Source organism: Lonchura striata, chromosome 11 (assembly GCF_050655825.1).
Source record: "Lonchura striata isolate lonStrDom1 chromosome 11, ASM5065582v1, whole genome shotgun sequence".
In the NCBI taxonomy this organism is placed as follows: domain Eukaryota; kingdom Metazoa; phylum Chordata; class Aves; order Passeriformes; family Estrildidae; genus Lonchura; species Lonchura striata.
This window is the reverse complement of record NC_140713.1, coordinates 12,667,548-12,688,898: the sequence shown is the minus strand read 5'-3', so window position 1 is coordinate 12,688,898 and position 21,351 is coordinate 12,667,548. Positions and strand designations below refer to the sequence as shown.

At 42.4% G+C, this 21,351-nt stretch overlaps 1 protein-coding gene across 14 annotated transcripts in view; it reads left to right on the top strand.

The window, feature by feature from the left end:
• ZNF423 (zinc finger protein 423) overlaps positions 1 to 21,351 on the top strand; it is a 227,855-nt gene that overhangs the window by 112,330 nt on the left and 94,174 nt on the right. For all 14 annotated transcript variants that reach the window (XM_085589570.1, XM_021536121.4, XM_021536124.3 and 11 more), the window contains one exon: positions 17,970 to 21,193. In XM_085589570.1, coding sequence (XP_085445696.1) covers positions 17,970 to 21,193 — 3,224 coding nt within the window. The remainder of the gene's footprint in view (positions 1 to 17,969; positions 21,194 to 21,351) is intronic.

The following is a 21,351-nucleotide window of genomic DNA, read 5'->3' as shown; positions in this document are numbered from 1 at the left end:
GATCTGTTTCTGTGTTGCTGGGAGGAATAACACAGGGACTGCCAAAGTTGCCTGGCTGTTCAAATACTAATGTCACAAACTGTGGCTTGCTCTTAACTGCTTTCCTCATTTAGCCATCCCAGAGCACTATTTGGAAACAAGCACAATGCACCTGGTGGGTCAAGAAAAGCCTTCCTTGCTTTTGTTCTGGATACCTGGTAATGTGTGCTAGCATGTTGTGGTGCAAGACTAAGTGTATGCTGTACAAAAACTCAGTATAGAATTAATACCTGCCTGGAGGTTTCTATGTACTTAGGTGGGAAAGTCAGCCTTATCAATCATTCTTTGTGTTTCACTCTTCAGAATAAGTACTATTCAGATTTATGGGCTGCCTAATTTATTAATCTGAGTAAAAAGAAGACAAAGATATATCTGATTCATTGAATATAATCTTTTGGGCAGATCAGGAAGATAAAGAAAAATACTGAGCGCTGGCTTGGAATAGAAATCTTCAAATATTATCATTTGATCTAGAAATAAACTGGCAGAACACAAAGGTTGCCTACATTTAACATTCATAGCATTTTACTACTAGATACTGTGCTTACTTCAGATGTCAGAAAATAAGAGACTTTGCACAAAAGCTGGGTTTTATTCATTTTGTGACACTCTTCCTAATGCTACCCAAACCAGCGTGTGTTGGTCTAATTGCCCCTCTGTATCTCCATTTTTATATCACTGTAGGTCTTTGGAATTTAGAAATTCTTGATTACCCTGTGTACTGTAACATTTGAAACTGTACTTGAGCCTAACTGCGTTTTGATGTCCCTGCTTGCTTTAAATGGCAGAAGCACTGAATATAAATTAGAATATATTAGCATTTTGCTGACTTAAAAGATGACATTTGTTGTGAGGCATAAAGAGTTAATCTTAGACTTTTAGCACTGAGCTTACTTTATTGAGCTTCTGCATACACGTGTTAATTTTCTCAGATGAGGGATAATGGATGTCACTTGAGAAAACAATACTGATTTGGGTTCTTTCATAGTTTGTGGGTTTATGTCCCACATGGTATAGAAGCAAGCTCTGGGAGATTGCCTGAAATATGCCTGGCCTCTCAGCTGCACTAAAAATAATTCCTGCTTCCCTTATTTCTAGAAGTAATTCTGAGATGCTGCAAACCTTTACTAGCTCCTTGTTTAGGAAAAAGATTTCTCTTCAGCTTTCAAATAACAATAAGGGAATGGTCTTTAGGTGTAACTGTTACATTTCCAAACCACTCCTTTGTAAAAATGCATGTGTGTTGTGGATTTTTTTTGTTTTGTTTAATCACTTTTGTTATGAAGCGTTCTTGATTGGGTGACCTTTCTTTGAGAGCAGCAGTTCACATTGGATTTTGGCAAAATGGGTTTGATCATCCTTGCTTTACTAAGCACTAGTACCTAGATGACAGTAATTCACCCTCTAATACCCCCACAAAACCTATTTATGCAGAACTCGACATGATTTGCAGTCTCTCTAAAGGAGGAATATAGGACTTAAGCAGTGCCTAGAATTATTTTTTTGACCTCCATTTAAGTTATTGGAAGTATTAGGCTCTTCAGACAACTAACCTGTTCTCTACAGTGGCACTTTGCACCTTACAACAGAGCTGCACTATCAATTCTGTGGCATTCATGTGTCTCCCTCCTAACTTGACGGTAGAAAATTGCAAGGGAAATTGCTGCCCAACACTGGAGAGTTTCAGACAGCCAGTTAAATTGATCTTAGCAGTGATAATAGTCCAAAGGCAACACAATCACAACCTCTTTATTAATATTTGCTGACCATTGTCCATTTTAACTGTAACACATTGCCTGTGAATGCCAATAAGCATCCCAATGTCAGGGTACTCATTTGAGCTTTGTGATCTGCAGCACATACAGGTACAGAGGTGTTATTTTATTTGTTTGTTTCTGGAGACAGAAAAAATGCTGGCAACTAATAGATACTAGAGATGGTTTTTTCCAACACCAATTTAAAGGAAGTGTGTGAATGGAAGAATTTGTTTCTGAGAATTCAGATAACATCTGCATTAATATGGTATATTGTAAGGATCATTAATGTTCAGAGTATATTATCAGGTGTTTTCTAATGCACTTTTGATGAGCTGTAATGATGCTTGCTGTAGTTTTTTTTCATCTCTAGTCTCCCTCCCTTTTTTTTCTGCTTGATTGTAATAATGACTTAACCCAGGTGGTAGACTCTATCCAGAAAGTGCCCAAGGGAAATATTATTCCCTAGTACCAGCAAACATCACAGATAGTCATTGAGTTCACTATGAAGTTTCCTCAGGAGGGAAGATCTTGGATCTCCCCTTGGGTATCTGGACCTGCCCCACATTTGCAGTGTAATAATCTGGCTTTGGGATGAGATGGAGAAATGGCAGAGAGAAACAAGATGAAAAATGAAGTGGAAGGGAAGGAAAAACGCCAGTAATATGTGGTAACTTTAGAAATTACCGATTTTTGTTAGAATATAATTTGTCATAGAATAAGGCCCTGAAAGTATTTGGATCATTTTGAGATTATTATTAAAGAGCACAGTGCGGGTTCAAATGATGAGTGTAAGGATAGAGATTCTTCCCTTTGGATATCTCAGGGTAGGGTATTGGTTGGTTATGATCCTGTTAGAAATTCATCTGGTTTTCAGATATGACTGATATTTGTCCTTAATATTTGTCTTTTGTAGCTCTCTTAATCTGCACGATCAGCCAGGAAATGTATTTTAAAGCTCTGGTTCCCTGGTCCTTGTTATGCCACCTAGTTGCACAGAACAGCAAGCTTTAAATAAATGTCAGGGATATGCTGTAGCTGTGTCAGGTAGACAAAGTGCCTAAAAGTGAAAAACTGAAAATGCAGGCAATGGTGATAGAAAAATACTACTGAGCAAAGTCTTTGTAGTAGTGGGTGTGCAGAGTGTCTGGTATCACTCGCTGTGTACCATTAGGATTTACTGGCAGTAGCCAGCACAGGCACCACAAGCAAGAGTAAATCATGCTGGTTGTTCAAAAGATGGTCTCTTGTAAGTTTATCCAGGTTCACATGCATGTGAGAAGAAGGGGCTTCTTTGTTTTCTTATTTTTTCCAAATCTCTGTTTCATTGTTTGTAGAAGAATTCAAAAATAAAGTACCGAGGAAGAAAATTATGCTGTTAGGTTGCTTTTGGCTATATTATACTGTAAACTATACTTTGCAAATATAATCTGTAACAGCAAATGGTGTACAAAGGAAAAGGAGTTATGTTGTCGCACACAACGATTTCCATTTTCTGTATAAAAGCTTGTTTAAATAATTTTGTGCCCTTCCCTTTTCACTGCCTTTCTTAGTCAGTAGCTGAGTGTGTGCCCCTGTCAGCCCAGGGCTGTGCACGTGGTGTGGGGAGACCTTTCTCAGCAAAGGGGGCTGCAGGGAAGCTCAGGCAGCTCTCCCACCAGTGGCTATTTTGCCTGGGACAGGTTTTCTTTGAGGTTGTACTTACTTTCTGAAATTATTTGTACCATCTCCTAATCCATCCACATCTGTCCCCTTAATATTCTCCAGGACTAGAAGGGCACTCTGCAAGTCTCCTAAAATGGAAATGAAAAACCCAAGTGATATCTGGCCCTAAACTGTTTTAGATTTCTCTTGGAAAAAAAAGAGGCTTTTTAGTGGTCTTTTACTTCTGGGAGCATGGTTTCCCTCCCCAGTGAGATGCATTTTGTGTCAGCTGTTTCTATATTAAAAAAAGTCTCCTGAAATAACTGCTTTTGGCTTGTCAGCATCTGGCAGCCCTCTCCTCCTGAAGCAGGCACCACCAAGGTCCCGTGAGAGCAGGAAGGGCCCCTCTCCCCCTGTATGGCCCCTGCAGAGAGGGGGTGCCTGGCCCGGCCGGGGTCACAGGTGGGGCAGCCCAAATGGATGGCGCTGCGCTTGCTTCTGATGTGCCTGGCCTGTGCTTGCACACCCCGATTAAATTTCTGCTCTTGTCAGTCCATTAAACCTCCCAAAGTGATTTGTTCTCCCCAGAGAATCACAGGAGAGGGGGTGGAAAGGTAAAAAGAGAAAGGAGAAAAATAAAGAAGGGCTGGCAGGAGGAGAGGACAAACCAAAAATGAGTAAAACAGAGCTGCTGAATCCCATAGCCAAGTATTACATTATAGACTCCCAGTTTGGATATAAACAAAACGTTTCCTTAGAGCAGAACTGCATCCAAAACTAAAAAAAAAAAACAACAAAGTTTTCCAGAGGTGAACCAGACGTGCTCTGTCCTGCCTCAGGAGCAGGAGAAGGTGACTCGCCTCTGGCACCTCTCAGCCCCTCTCTCCTCGTGCCCCGCTTTGCACTGCGAGCAGGACGGTTCTGCGGGGCTGCTCGTGTTGCACAGCTGGGTTCTGGGCAATTCCTGCTGCCCAGGGCACGTACCTGGCTGGCCTGGCCTCTGGCTGCTGCAGCAGCTGCATGTCCCACTGCTGCCCAGTCCCCTGTGCAGCTGCCGTGTGCCTCCTGGCCCTGCTGTGAGCAGCCAGCTTTGCTGATGTATTTATTGTGTCACACTGCCAAACTCAGTGGGTTTTGCAGGCTGGTGGTGTGGCTCAGAGCTCAGTGTGACAGTGGCCACAACGCAGTGGCTTCCCCTAGTGTCCCTCCAAGGGTGCTGAAGACAGAGCAGGACAAGGCTGAGTCTCCTGATGGGTTTCAGGACACCCAGCTTCTTGGCTTTGAGGAGTCCATATGTCTTAAAATATTATCCAGCTAAATGAAACAAAAAATGCCATGCCAAAAGAGCACAAATGTTGTCACCAAACTTAATAAAAGTAAGGAAATGAATACTTATAGTTGACCTCCAATACCTAGGCACAGTGGGGTGTAGCAAGGAAGTAGTTAGAAAGGCACCATGGTGAGCCTTTGCAGTGAATTACCTTATTTTTATTAACTTTCTGACAACCTCAGTGAATTTCCTTTCTTTTTATGATGTGATTAAAAAACCTAATCAGATCGTGTAATTAAAATATATAATTGCACAATCTCAGAGTTTTTCATAATTACTGTACATGGTAAATATTGTTACCTGATAACACTTTGCACAAAAATTCTGATGAATTTGTGTAGGATGGTTAGGAGGTGTCTGATTTTCAGTGTTTGCAATGGAACCTTCTCTAATGGCACTATATAGATAGTAAACTGTTTTTAAATGGAAAATATAGTGAAACTCTAAAATAATGACTCAGTTGTCCCTTTTTAAAGCTTTTGTACATATTGGGCAGCAGGTATGTGTTGACATGGTGTGTTTCTGTGCATTTATAATGGCTGTTTCCTTCATGCTCACGCCTCTGCTTCTGTTTTGTTAGGCACCACCCACTGGAAAATGGGTGTTTTGATACAAAGCAACACAGTAAGAAAAAAATCGGATCAAATCCAGTATCTCAATTCCAGCCAAAGGTCTGAATTAAAATGAACTCCCTCTTAAGCCTGTGTACAGTGACTTCAGGGTAGACATGATTGAAATCTTCCTGATGTCAGGTAGCCAGGAGGCCGTGGACTATGGTTATGTTCATAGAAAATCCAAAGATACAAGGTATGATAACCCTAAATACTAGGAAAATTGTTACTTTTTTTACCTCAAATCAACCAAACAAAAAAAGGTCGTATGTGTCTTTAAAATCAGACCCCAGGTATGAGAAAGCAGTTTCTGAGTTTTCATTCATTTATCCAATTTTGTTTTGGGAAGGGTGAGATGGGCTAAAGATCTTATTTTAGACAGCAGCACAGTTTATTTGTGGTCGGAAAACTCTTCTGTCATGAAAATTTTTGCCTTATTTACCAGAGCTAAAGTAAATTTCAGAAAAGCCTTGACAAAACATGTAAATAATATGTGAATTGTATCTGGGGAACCTTGTTCTCTCTCTCTCTCTCCTGTGGGAGACACCAGAGTTGCTCCAGTCTGTGCTCCTGTCTGGGCAGGGAGCTTTGGCTGTGGCTCTGGGAAGGGCAAAACCAAACAGATTAAAAGGAGGCGGCGAGGGGTTTTCATAATTTAGATATATTTAGGACAGTAGGCTTTTTGCAAATGAATCTGGTCTGAACTTTAAAACCCTTTGTATTGTTTATGAAAACAGTAGTTTTTAATTTCCATGATGTAGGTGTGTGTGTTGTCAGCCATTAATTGACTGGAGATGTTTTTTTAACACATCTGGTTTTGGAGGTACAAGTGTGTCTTTTGAACCTCTGATGCCTGATTTCCCAGAGAGATCTTGGTTGTTTATTTTTTATAGAGTCTTTTTCTGTTTTGATTTTTTTACCATTTTTCCTGTGCAGAAAATGTGCCCCTACCCTAAATATCGACCTCCAGCATCCACCCATGTTTAATTTAGGGGACTCATCTGTAGAAAGCCTGTACCTTTCTGTAAAAAGCCTTGCTGTACCTTTAGTGTCAAGATGTACTTTTGGAGGGTAAATTCAATCTCTCTCCCCACGGTCTCCTCATTCCTTTTACCGAGTTGTTTAGTCTATTAACATTCCCAGATTCTTTTTTGTAAGTATAACCAGTCCTCATCATGTGGGTGAAGTTAGAGAGAAAGTTATTGACTGTAGCTTTTCCCTTTATTTAATTTAATTCTCTGATATAAGTGCCCATGTCTGTGTGAGACTGCTCTCAAATGGAAGGAGTGCTGTTAGTGAGTTGTTGGAGAAACATATTTGTTTGCAAGTGCCAAGACATTTGCTGTCCCTCCTTCTCTTCAGGGATAAATTGAGATGATTCAGTGTACACTCCAACCCTAATTTTAATCTCATTTAAACAAATAATTGTGCCCTGCACCTTTCCTCATTATAAATTCACTCTCTCATGTATCTGTGGCCAAGGCACAGAGACAGTTCCTAACTAGGATAAATCGTACAATTCACATTTTGTGGGAGGCAAAAAACCAACCACACATGTGTGGTCAGAAGAAAAGCTGCATTGCTAGATAAACTAGAGCAATCTGAAAAGAGAAAATGAGCACCTAAGGCTGTAAAACAATTCAGGAGGAAGGTGTCTCTGTCGCAGGGGACTTTGAGGAAAGTGCCCCTGTTCCGGTGTGTGGGCAGTATGGTGCTTGCAGCTGGGGCTGGGAGCGCAGCAGGGACGGAGGGAAGGCTCCTGCCAGGCTCTGCGTGGCTCCTGGCAGGAGGGCAGCAGGGCTGGAGGGGCTGTTGTCTCCTGCTTGGATTCGCTCTGGCTCCCCAGCTGCGCTCCCCCTCCTGCCTGCCTGCACTGATGAGCATCCTCCCTACGGGAGGCTTTCTCCGGAGCGTGGTCGCTGCTGACTGACAACCTGAGAAGCCTCTAAAGAATTTAGAGATTCTTTAAAGTCATTTAGAGATTCAAAAAGTCTCTCGCAAACTTGTGATGTAGGGGATGGGGCACAGCCTGGGTTGCTCTCAGTACCCACAGGAGAGCGATATCCTGTGCTCTGTGACATGGAGGTGCTTGCAGTGGGCATCATGGGGCTCATCCCCTGCAGCCTGAATGGGGTCTCAGCAATGTTGGGCATGGGATCCCTCCTTGAGCTACATCAATGGAGTTGGGAGCTCAAGGAAAAGAGACCTTGGCTGCTGCCAGAGCTCTTCTTTTGAACACCTGAGAGCGCAGCCGCACAATTTGTCATGGGCCCTTCAGTCAAAAGGGCAAAGATGTGTTGGAAGAAGAGAGCAGCTTTCGGCGGATGGTTTTGTTGTGCGGTGCAGTGCAAGTCCTCAGATCACAGATGCCGGGTCACTGACGGTTAAACTTGAAAGGCCTCTCATGCAGCACATTTGTTGTAGGGAAACACTGGTGTACCGAGAGCAATCTTACCGGGTGGCAAATGTGTCTGTTTGCTTGCTCATTTTAAAAGTCTCTTCTTGTTTAAAATGGTGGGTACTGTTAGGAAAAAAGAAGTAGCATTACCATACAGCGCAGAATACATGTCTCTCCTAGGCAAGCCATGCTGTTTGACTTTCATCTTGCATAGTAAAAAACCTATAGTTATTTTCTTTTTAAACCTTTCAGTTATTTCTGTCAGGTATTGATAAGTGAAGAACTTCCTTCCCATCTCTGTTTCATGCAGTTCCCCTCAGGCCAGTTACAAACATTGTGCAGATTTATGACCAATGTTTATGATAATCAGGAATGTGCTTCATATTCACTAGTGTGCTGTTACATTTGTGGGTGTTCTTTTTTAATTTTAAATGAATTAATTTCTTTAAAATTGTTTGCTAACTAACCCAGAATCTTAACTAATTGTACTTTACCCTAATGCACACCATCCCCAAGGAATGGGAGATTTACTCAGCAGGAACAAACCCCATTTCCAGTCTTGGGTCAGATGGATCTGGCAGCTTCTTCAGCTCCAGGGATACCCACTGAGGTCACTGGGGCACACAAGCCTCTCCAAAGGCAGATGGAGTCCTTGAGGGGCTGCACTCACCAGACGTGTGGAAGTTGTGATATTTGCAAGTGCAGCTTCATTTCCGTTCATCATGTTTATTTACATGAAATCTTAATTCTGAATTCACTAAAGGGACAGGGAATACATGTACCTTTCTGAAAATATCTCTAGTAGAACTGGCTATATCTCATATTTGTGTCACTTGAATTTTAGAAATGTTGAGTAACTGCTGTTCCTATTGTATTCAATGGGATTGCTGTGAATACAAAGCACATTTGGAAGTCAGAGCAATAATGTGTGTGCATAGCTATAAAACAGGTTACCTGATACTGTTTGTCACATGTAATTTACTTTTCTTCCCTTCTTCTTTGAAGACAGTATAAAATCTGGATGTTGTTGGTTTTTACTGTTTGTTTATTGCTGAGTAATTTCAGCCAACATGTGGTTTTCAGCATTAAGTTTATTCATCATGAACATCAACCCATTGAGATTGTAAGTGCATCACATTTTTCCCACCTAGATCAAAATGAGAGTCCGGAACAGCCTCCTTCTTTTTAACTTAACAAGCTGGTTTTATTTTCCCCTGCAACTTGCTCTAATAATATGACCAGCTTTAAGTTCTTCAGGCTGGAAAGCTTGGCAGTAAAGTTCTGTGCAGAGCAGAGGTACGAAACATAAGGTTTTTTTCAGGTTTGGAACATGGCAATTGTCTTCTACTGAGCACTGATGGAAAATACTAATTTAGAAGCAGAATTCTGTTCTCTGGAAAATAGTTATCATCTGTTAGAGACAGGGACTGCAAACCCATTTTCTTACAGGTCAGGTCACTACATAATATCAGTTGAAGATCACATCACAGAAAGCCATCCTAGCAATGCAGTCACTTCTGGTGACCCCAACCAGAGGGCACAGAGCATTTTTGGTGTCTGGTCCATTTTCTCACTTCTAGTGGTTCTTTTGGCTCACAGCTGATTCACGACAGAAGAGTGGAAACAGCTCTGCAGAAATGGAAAGGCCACTCTAATATTCTCTACCAGCACAGAAGCAGATAGCCATTTGTCTTAGTAGTGACAGCAGATTATCAGAGAACTCTTGGCAAAGCTGTCTTTGTCCTAGTTTGCCACTGCCCCAGTTTTAAAAGCACTTGCTTCTCCAGACTGCTGCCCACACCATCAAAATGAGCTCTTACTTGATTCTGCACAAGCTGAATATCCTGTGGGAAAAAAAGTGCTGCTTGTCTTTGTCAGTGCTGACTTCCAGGACTCGCTGCTCACTGTGCAGGATATGACCCTTAAATGAATTTTATGAATGAGCTAAATGGATTGTAATTGATGACTTCACTTGAAAGTACAATGTAAAATCGTGAAAACAAGCACAATAAAACATTAAATTAAACCACACCAATCTGGTCTATTAGTGCAGAAAAGTCTATATCTCTTTCCTTTGAGCTTCTGCATTCAGTGAGTTTCTCCAAACAGCAGCTAATCTGTGTTTCTGGTGCTATGGCTATGAACTGAGGGAAGGAGCTTGAGCTGAGTCTGTGTGACTGCACATGCCTGAGGGTACTCAGCAAAACAGCCTGAGAACAGGTGCCTGCTGTATTTGAGAGCTGCCTGATCAAATGGGAGGGAGGAAATAGTAAATCTAGGAAATTAATCTCATGCATTTCATCCCACCAGAAAGGTTGTCCCGCTGGCCACATTTCCACGAGCAGCTCAGGCTCGGTCTCAGGTGTGTGCTGTGTGGGAACACCCTCCCTGCTAACAGCAGCAAAACACAAGGAAGGGAAAGCATCTCTATACAGAGATGAGAAAATGCATGAAGGAATGCATGTATTGCAGAGACGTGCACAGAGGCTGATGTCCTTCCACTGCTCTGGGCTGGAGCTTTGGCTCTGCAAAGGGGCGGCGCAGGGCCCAGGGCTGGCCCCACTCGTGCTGTGATGAGGGCAGGCTCTGCAAAGCTGCCATGAGGGCTGCTCAGATCACTGCAGCCACCCTGCTTGCATCCCTATGCTTGGATAGAAAAGAAAGCTCTTAAGTGCTGTGTGTTGTCTCTTTGTTTTGCATAATCAAGTGTTGAAATAATGATAAATGTTGACATCAAGTAGCCAGAAGTGCAGAATATAATTGTGTAAGGCCAATGGGGTCATATGAAGTTTGGGCTCTGGCTAACATAATATATAGAAATATTACTAACAATTAGCTTAAGTATTGCCATTTATTGTAACTAATTTTACAACTAATTATTATAAGTAATAATTATTCTACTAGGATATTTTTCCTGAGGGTTTTGTGTCATTCCTAATGTTTGAAAGTTGTAGATGTCGAAGCTGAAACCCTAATTCTGTAATGTTCTCTCAATGTGACTGTCGCATTCGTGATGTGTTTGCATGACTCCATACACAGTTTTGTTCTTTTACATCTGTCTTACAACGTGCCCTTTTGCTAAATGCTCTGTAGGCATCAAAGCAGGCAAGAATGACACAGGACCCTCTAGGTAGCAGGGTAAGCAGAAGCAGCAAGCTATTAAGATCTTCCTGTTATTTCATTGATGATTTTGTAGGTATCATCTTCTCATAGAATTTTAAAAAGACTGAATGTGCATTTGAATATTTCTGAAGAGCAGATTGCTAAGCAAAATATATATATATAATCCTAACACTTTGGTAGGAATAGGGTGAGTTATTATTGATTCACAGAGCACGACAAAACATCACTGCATGAATTAGCAAACAGCTGTTTCTAATTTGAGTTTAGAACTGTACACAGAGGAACTTGTTTTAGTGTTCACTCCTTTCATTTATAATGAATTTTAATTACCGCTACAGGTGAGAAAAATGTAGAAACAAGCTTGTATCTTGTGGAAGAAACAAAGGAGAGACAGATGCTAACAGATTTACAGTCTGTGATAAAAGGAATGTTTTGGTACACTTTACATGTAATTAGAGTGCAGCTGTTTTCAGTCCCAAGTCCATGATGCACAGCAGAATATAGTATCTGCTGCTTTTCCAAAGGGAGTAAAGAAAAACAGTGATTCAACTCTGAAAGCATTTAGTTTATTCCTAGATCTAACATAAAACTTTCTCCTCCAGCCCTATTATGCCATTTATCGAAGCATGAAATAACTTACTTAATGATATGTTAATTTTTTGTTACCAGTAAAATACAGACTGTTTGACATAAGGAAAAATAATGTTAAAAATAACTTATTTTATCATCTGCTCAGAATTATGGATCACCCTATCGATGGTCATTACTGAGCCTTGATATCTCTGCTAATGGGAGACAAGGGCTCAGGCATGCATTACTCTGCCTTAACAGGTTTCTGTATATCAGCTAAGCTTCAGTAGACATCTTTGTGTGTACTTTTAACTTGCAGTATAAAAAAGACTAATTAGATGTATCTTTGATCACTACAAAAAGGTTTAAACAAAGACAGCAAGGTTTAAATTGTCTATGTGTAACAGTTTATCTGTGGCAGACATCCCAGCAAGTTTAGTGTTTGAAATTCTGCACTACATCTTGTGCTGATTTTGTATTCTAAATACAAAGTTACTCTCCGCATGAGAAGAAAAATCAGATTATATATACTTTCCATTGAGCCAGACATCTTCCTTGCTTTTTAAAAAAAATCACTATAAAATGAATTGCAGTACAAAGCTGAGAAAGTGGGAAAAGAGTCACTAACCTTTGGTAATTTAGTCCAACAAAAATGCTTAGCTCATAAGCACGGGATTAGGTATAACTGAATTTTTCTCAAGTCAGAGATAATAATGAAAGCACTGCCTGTGGTGCCACTTACATTAGCACCTCTCTTAGACTTCTATCCAATTTTATGTTTGTTTTGTACATTTTATATGTACACACATACATACACATATATATTTATATATATATATAGTGAAGTGCCTTAAAATACAGACCTCTGACCTGTTTGGTGAAGAAGCTGATGTCACTGAAGTGTGAAGCTCTGTGTAGAGTTCTTCAGAGCACTGTGAACTTCCCAGGCCTTCCTCCCTGCCTTGGCTAAGGGTGAGTTAAGCAGTTCTGGGGGACAATTGCATGGTATGTTTTGAAGAATAGTTATAAGTAAGTTGCAGAAACCCTTCTTCTCTCATTTAGTGAAGTGTGCTTGAGTGTTCAGTAGTGCTGGGTGTCAGTCACAGCCCAGCAGTGACAGTGCCATTCAAAGCCAGATGCAGTGTCAGTGTACAAGGACTTTCACTGCCACAAGGGCAGGTGGGTCACAGTCCACTATTGCCTTCTGTGACACAACAAACAGGAATGTTCATTGAAGCTAAAAAATGCATAAAAAAAATTGAGTTTGGAATATTATTGGTACTTCTAATTATTTCTTATAACTGTGAAGGAAATGTGCAGGAAAATGGGACTAAACACTCCAACAAAATAATTAAGCAAAAAGCTGTCACAGTGCACTGAAAATGTTGAGCTTAAAACATTTACTATGTAAACTTGATTTGCATTATTTCACACCAGCACTGCAGTGTAAATGAGCAGCGTATGCTATGTGAGGTTCTTACTGTAATCCACTGTAATGAGCTATCCTTGGCTTTAATACATATATATTAATATATAATGCACTGCAAAATTTGTTGTAACCAGTACTGAGGATTTGTCAGTCCTCAATCTCTGTGTTTTATTCTCATAGTTAAGCATCTGCAATAATAATAATAATAATAATTGAAATTGATAGCATTTCTATTGGACTTTCCATCTGGGGATGTCTCGGGGTTTTCACAGCAATACAGAAGTAAGCCCTACAATTTGCCCTTGAGAAGCAGATGGCTTTTTGCTATTATGGAGATGAGGAACTAAAGCACAGTTCAGAAGCGTGGCTTACGATGCCAAGCTTGTTTTCAAAAGTTACTGTTTTGGGTGCTATAATTCCATCAGCTTTCAACAGCTTAAAGCATTTTCAGTGCTTTGACTGTCTTTAACTTGTGTATCATGGAGGGACTCAGAGAGAACCAGAAGCCTGAGCTTAAACAGCAATCCTTCCTTCAACAATCAATTTTGGAGTTTTGTGTTTGTTAATTTAAGTATTTCTCCAGTGTACTAGCTTTGTGCTAGAGAAATAAACCTGATAGAATAAGATCCCATTCTAAATCTGACCTCCTTGGTTTATTGTCCCATATGGAGATGCCTTCTGGGCTCAGGAGGGGAGTCTTAGAGATGTTCCTTTGGGTGGCCCCTGGATTTTTCTGATGCCTGGGGCTGGTTGTGCAGGCTCTCCTGAGCCTGCGGTGCTCAGTGTGTGCTGGTGGCACTGGAAGAACTGGCCTGCAGTACTGCAGAGGCCACACTGCAGTGTGTCCTCCAGGCACATCCCTGGTGTGGAGGGATGAACAGAGGCGCTGTGGAAGAGCCCCCTGAGCTCCCCACACGTAGGAGAGGCAGAGTAGGGAGATTTTTCAGTGGAGGGGGACCTGATGATACTCTGCTGGTCAACAAGAGCTTTAGGCAAGGACGAGCTTCAGATCCAGACCAGCAAATGTGATATCTGTGCATGTGTTTTGTTCTTGAAAGGAAAAGGAACCAGCTGGGGCTAGCCTGGGTTTGTGCAGTTCCTACCCAGGAATGTGGCCCCCAGGGCTGGGTGACTGGGGAGCTGAGCAAGAAAATTAAGCTCTGCTCAAAGTTCAGCAGAAGCAAACTGTTTCCAGTTACCTGTAAACAGGTAGGGAGATGGGAAGGTGTTTGCAGGAACTGTGAAATTGTGTCTGGTTGACTATATTTCTATTAGCAAAATAACTCTGGAATAATAAATATATCAATGTCAGCAGTGTATGCTGAGATGGCAGTGCTGCTTACTCCTGGCAATCTGTGATGAGCCATTTGTCTCCCTTCTAAGAGAGATCACATCTTTTTAAGGCTTCATTTTATTGTTTTAGCTTCATGAATATGTCTCTGAACTTGGCTTGTGTTATCTGGAAGATAAATAGAGAACGAAGTATGATTTATACTACATTTTGGCCAAATTGTTCTTCTTAGAAGGAAAAATACATTTATTGAATGCATTGAGGCTGGAATTAGCTCCTCACTGATGATGATAAATGCTTGCAGTCCTGTAAACGTGCTGAACATTAAGTTGCTAAATTACTGTACCACTTTGAGATTGATTATCAAGAATGGCCCTTTAAGCTTCATGACCTGCACATATATCCTGAGGACTACTGACATCCTGAAGCTTCCTTAATGCTCTTTTTTTCCTAATTAAACTTTTTATTGAATTTTCTTACCCTTTTAATACTTGTTTTGATTCTCTTACGCGCAAATGACAAAAGCCTTGAACCAGCCATGTGATTCTCTATTTTAGAACAGTCCCACTTTGCAGGATTAGCCATTTTAATGACTTTAATCTCCTTTTTGAAAGTGATTTTTCTCATTCTGCTACATTCCTTTGATTGCATTAATGTAGAATTATTATTCTAACCATCTTTGCCAGACATGTCATACTACATCTAAAATATGTCTTCCCACTGAAATATTACTGTGGTAAAATACCTTAGAATTTTCTCCTCAGTTCATTACAGGTCTTTTCTTCAATTTAATATGGCAAGTTAAAATTAACAGGGCTATTATTCATCCATTCATTCCATAAAGAGATTAATGATAATGAGTTTTCCCTAATTTCTTCAGTTTAGGTGTTCAGTAATTTAGTATCTTGTTAGTAAGAAATCCAGATGGGTTGTTTCTGATGCTTAAAGTTTATTCTAAAATATTTTTTAAACTGTAAAAATATGAGAAAATGCAGGAATACCAAGAATCTAGAAATTAAACATGAAAATTGGTAAAAGGTCCAACTGAAGCTAACAAAGGGAGATAATATTTGTGTTCTATGTAAACAACTCAATTTAATGACAAATCCAGCTTTCCAACCTGAGAAATGTTGTTTTTTAAAAATCCAAATTATATTAACGGAAAGCTTTGTGCTTCACTCACAAAGTAATACTAATACCAGCTTTCTTTGATTTTATTTTCTGAATAGCCCCATGTGTTTGAAGAGCAGCAGCTGGAGGGGAACTGGCTCTATGTGAATGTTAGACTGTGTTTTGAGGTAGATCTGTTCATTTCAGAGGAAAGACTTTCTAGAGATGTGTTCAGTTTGTGCGGTGGGCCAATGTAATGGTTGGCATAGGTGCATATGAATGTAAGGAAGTTAAAGCCGTTGGCCCAGGCTGTGTTACCACTGGATTTGGCCCGTGGCATCTCAGGTTTCCGAGCCGAACAATGGCGCTTTATTCGGTGGCGGGTTTGCGGAGCTCGGGCTTCTCTCGGCGCAGCCCTTCCTGTGCGTGCCGCCGCTCCGCACAGGGCACGGGCAGCCCGACTGCGAGACGGGGATATTTCAAATGCACGTGTTTCTACAAACATTTCTGCAGAGAGAGATACGAAATTATTATAATTGCAGCCAGTAAGCCCGAGCAGTAACTAGCAAATGTGGGGTGTTTTTTCTCTTGTTGTTTTTCTCCTCTCTCCCCCTCTCCGTAGACAGCAGCAGCAGCACAAACGCAACATGTGCTGCCCTAGTTCAGGCCCAGCATCCCCCTCGTGCTCCCCTTTGTCTCCTTGCCCCTGGAGGAGCCCAGCTGGTGAGAGGAGGGAATTAGGCAGCCCTGAGCTACCGGCACCTCCCCGGGGCCCCTAATCCTGGCGCTGGCAGCCGGCTGCCTCTTCCCTCCGACGGCCCGTGGCCGCAGGTCCGTGGGGACGGAGCCCCGGATCCGGCTGGCGGCGGAGCTGGGGGTGGCGGGGGCTGGGGGCTCCCCGGGGGCTCCGCAAAGCTGTGCTGGCAGCGGGGTGGGCGGCGGAGGTGGCTTAAATTGGGAACATGAGGCTTTGTTGCAGCTGCAGAGAGAGAGCCGTTCGTGGTCGGGGGAGTGAAGCCTGAGAAAAGTTTACATAAAAATCAGGAGCTCGTTGTCCGTGTTTTAGGCTTGGGCTCCGCCAGATTTGGAGGAGCCAGTTGAGCGCAAAGACCTTGAGAGTCTCAGGAGCGCGGATGCTCGCTGAGAGTCGAGGTGCATTTCGGGAGCAGGAAGAAGCAGCTTCTCGGTGTCCAGCATCGCTCCGGAGCAGGAGCTGTAGTTAAACGAGGGAGCAGAGCCCTCCGGAGAGCACGCCCGACCCGGAAAACAGACATCCCCATCGTGTGGGAAAAGTTGTTTGGGGTGTGCTTATTTGGTTTAGTTCTTTCCAAGGTCGCTGCTCTCTCTCTACCTGGGCTGAAAGAGCAGGTGCTTGCCCGAGCAGACGGTGCTGCAGGAGCTGCCTGGTACGGTGGTGATGCCCTCAGTAGCCGAGCCCTTCTTCGGGAGCTCCTCGCCCTACTTGTGCCTTCTCCGCCTGGTGACTCTGCAGTTGGCAGGCACGAGGGGTGTGCGTGTGGCAGCCTACACACACAGCCGGGGATTGTTTTATTGGTTTGTTTTAGTAAAAACTGAAGTAGGAACATTAAATGTTTTATAAGGACAGTGTATCTTGAGAACTGGCTCCTTTTTGGAATCTCCAAATGTTTGTGTGGTCAGTGCCTTCCATCATTTACATGAACTTTATTTTTGCTTCGTTCTGTGGTTTAGTTTGATATCAGACTAGTGGCATTTATGTTTCGCTCAACATCTCTGCATTTGTTGGAATTAGGATATTTGAACTCACTCTCTTCTGTTTCTTGTTAACAATTCTGTTAATGAAAGCTGACAACATTTTATGTATTTTTCCTAAAATGACTGTGGGGCTGCTGGAGTTGGTGCTGTGTTTCTTTATGGTAATATGGAATTAGAAAATATTTTTCAAAGCTTCATACTGAGTATAGGAAATAGTTATTAAAACAGAGGCTAAGCCACTTTTGGTTTATCCTGAACTTGATTCTTTTGTGATGTCTTGAGATCTCCAGTGGTGATTTTCCTGGGCTTTAAAGAAAAGTAGTTGGATTTTGTACTAAGAGGGCAACATTATCTTTTATAAAAGCAAACATGGTAATGGTGCAGATCTCTTCTCTGATTTTCTTGAGCTCTCTCAAATCTGATGCTTTTATTCCACCTAGATGTTCAACTCTGCCTTTGAGCAGCCTTTCATTCTGTTACAGTTTTGAGACAGAACAGAAAGATTTTTTTAATGGAGACATTACTTAAAATCATCTTGATGTAGCATTTAACAGACCCACAAATTCACAGGTGATCACTTAACACTGTAGCTTTCCGAAGTGTTTGTATTGCTTCATTGCACATTGTGTTTCGCTTTCTTTATTCATTGTTTATTGCTTTACAGTACAGTGAGCAGGTGTTAAACCTGCTAAAGAAAAACGCTTTTTATTAACACTATGTGTTGGCATATTTGTGAATTATGTGTACAAATATATTTTTATTTCTCTTCCTCAAACCTCCTTTCAAGTACAAGAGGGTTTATTGGGGTTTTTTTTTGAGTTGATTTTTTTTTAATGCTGTAGTAGCAGAAGCCCATAGTGTTGTTGAGAGCTTTGTCCTTATTTCACAGATGCACTGGGAATTGTTTTTAATCTCCTTTCTGCTTTCCCATTACAGATGGTGATGACGACCCACAACTCTCCTGGGTGGCTTCATCTCCCTCCAGCAAAGATGTTGCATCACCCACTCAGATGATAGGAGATGGGTGTGATCTTGGCATCGGGGAGGAGGAAGGGGGGACTGGCCTGCCGTATCCCTGTCAGTTTTGTGATAAGTCCTTCATTCGCCTGAGCTACCTTAAAAGGCACGAGCAGATCCACAGTGACAAACTACCTTTCAAATGCACCTACTGTAGCCGGCTTTTTAAGCACAAGAGGAGTAGGGATCGTCACATAAAGCTTCACACGGGGGATAAAAAGTACCACTGCCACGAATGCGAGGCTGCATTCTCCCGCAGCGACCACCTCAAAATCCACCTGAAAACCCACAGCTCCAGCAAACCATTCAAGTGTACTGTGTGTAAACGTGGGTTTTCATCTACCAGCTCATTGCAGAGTCACATGCAAGCTCATAAAAAGAACAAGGAACATATGGCAAAGACTGAGAAAGAGGTGAAGAAGGATGATTTTATGTGTGATTACTGTGAAGAGACATTCAGTCAGACTGAAGATTTGGAGAAGCACGTAATGACGCGCCACCCACAGCTTTCCGAGAAGGCAGATTTGCAGTGTATTCATTGCCCTGAAGTATTTGTAGATGAAAACTCGCTGCTCTCACACATTCATCAAGCCCATGCCAACAAGAAACATAAGTGCCCTATGTGCCCAGAGCAGTTTTCTTCAGTGGAGGAAGTCTATTGCCACTTGGACAGCCACAGACAACCTGACTCCAGCAACCACAGCATCAGCCCTGACCCAGTCCTGGGGAGTGTGGCATCCATGAGCAGCGCAACGCCGGACTCCAGCGCATCGGTGGAAAGAGGTTCCACTCCAGATTCGACCTTAAAGCCTTTGAGAGGACAAAAGAAAACCAGGTCTGTTGACAGAGAGGAAGGCCAGAACTGGTCTAAAGTTACTTACAGCTGCCCCTACTGCTCGAAGCGTGACTTCAACAGCCTTGCTGTTCTGGAGATCCACCTGAAGACCATTCATGCAGACAAACCTCAGCAAAGCCACACGTGCCAGATCTGCCTTGATTCCATGCCTACACTGTACAACTTAAATGAACACGTCAGAAAAGTGCACAAAAACCATGCCTATCCCATGATGCAGTTTAGCAACATTTCTGCCTTTCATTGTAATTACTGCCCAGAGATGTTTGCAGATATCAATAGCTTGCAGGAACACATCCGCATTACTCACTGCGGCCCAAACGCTACCCCTCAAGATGGCAACAATGCTTTCTTCTGTAACCAGTGCTCCATGGGCTTTCTGACCGAAGCTACCTTGACTGAGCACATCCAGCAGACTCACTGCAATGTAGGAAATTCAAAATTGGATTCCCCTGTCATTCAGCCAACACAGTCTTTTATGGAAGTTTATTCATGCCCTTATTGCACAAACTCCCCCATTTTTGGCTCCATCCTGAAGCTTACAAAGCATATTAAAGAAAACCACAAGAACATTCCTCTGGCACACAATAAGAAGTCAAAAGCAGAGCAGAGTCCAGTTTCTTCTGATGTTGAAGTCTCTTCCCCTAAAAGGCAGCGACTTTCTGCAAGCGTAAACTCGGTGTCTAATGGTGAATACCCATGTAATCAGTGTGATCTAAAGTTCTCAAATTTTGAAAGTTTTCAGACCCATTTAAAGTTGCATTTGGAGCTGCTGTTGAGGAAACAGTCTTGCCCTCAGTGTAAAGAAGACTTTGATTCCCAGGAGTCTCTTCTGCAACATCTCACTGTACATTACATGACAACTTCCACTCATTATGTATGTGAGAGCTGTGACAAACAGTTTTCTTCAGTGGATGATTTGCAGAAGCATTTGTTGGATATGCATACTTTTGTGTTGTATCACTGCACCCTTTGCCAAGAAGTTTTTGATTCCAAGGTATCTATCCAAGTGCATCTGGCAGTCAAGCATAGCAATGAAAAGAAGATGTATCGTTGCACAGCCTGTAACTGGGATTTTAGGAAGGAGGTGGATCTCCAGATCCATGTGAAGCATAGTCACTTGGGTAATCCATCAAAGTCTCACAAATGTATCTTCTGTGGTGAGACCTTCAGCACAGAGGTAGAACTGCAGTGCCACATCACAACCCACAGCAAAAAATACAACTGCAAGTTTTGTAGCAAAGCTTTTCATGCCATCATCTTGCTTGAAAAGCACTTGCGGGAAAAGCATTGTGTTTTTGATGCTAGCGCTGAGAATGGTACAGCTAATGGCGTGACCCCAACAAGTAAGAAGACAGAAGGGGCAGATATCCAGAATATGTTAATGAAGAATCCGGATACTTCCAACAGTCATGAAGCCAGTGAGGACGATGTGGATGCTTCTGAGCCCATGTACGGCTGTGACATTTGTGGGGCTGCCTACACTATGGAGGTTCTCTTGCAGAACCATCGTTTGAGGGATCATAACATCAGGCCTGGGGAGGATGACTGTTCTAGGAAGAAAGCAGAATTCATCAAAGGTAGCCACAAGTGTAATATCTGCTCAAGGACCTTTTTCTCAGAAAATGGCCTGAGAGAGCACATGCAGACCCATCGAGGCCCAGCTAAGCATTACATGTGCCCCATCTGCGGGGAACGCTTCCCATCGCTCCTGACCCTGACGGAGCACAAAGTCACTCACAGCAAGAGTTTGGATACAGGGACGTGTCGGATCTGCAAAATGCCACTGCAGAGCGAGGAGGAATTCATCGAGCACTGCCAGATGCATCCAGATCTCAGGAATTCCCTCACAGGGTTTCGCTGTGTTGTCTGCATGCAGACGGTCACCTCTACCCTGGAGCTGAAAATTCATGGGACGTTCCATATGCAGAAATTGGCAGGAAACTCTGCAACCTCATCGCCTAACGGCCAGGCCTTGCAAAAACTCTACAAGTGTGCGCTGTGCTTGAAGGAGTTCCGGAATAAGCAGGACTTGGTAAAGTTGGATGTGAACGGCCTTCCCTATGGCCTGTGTGCTGGATGCATGACCAGGAGCACCAATGGACAGTCCTCAAGCTTGACTCCACAGGAGGTGAACGAGAGGCCGTGTGGCAGCCTGAGGTGTCCGGAGTGTAGTGTCAAATTTGAAAGTGCTGAAGACTTAGAGAGCCACATTCAGGTAGACCACCGAGACCTGACACCCGAGACCAGTGGCCAAAGGAAAGGTACCCAGACGTCCCCTGTTCCCAGAGTAAGTACAGCTGAACTTTAAAGTGTCTGAGGGATAAAATGTAGACCTTCAATGTGAGAACTGATCTGATATTACTTCTTTTTTTTTTTTTTAATTGTCACTTTATCAAATCACTTGTGCTACTAAAAAAATCTCAGCAAAACAGGAGGAAGGGTAGA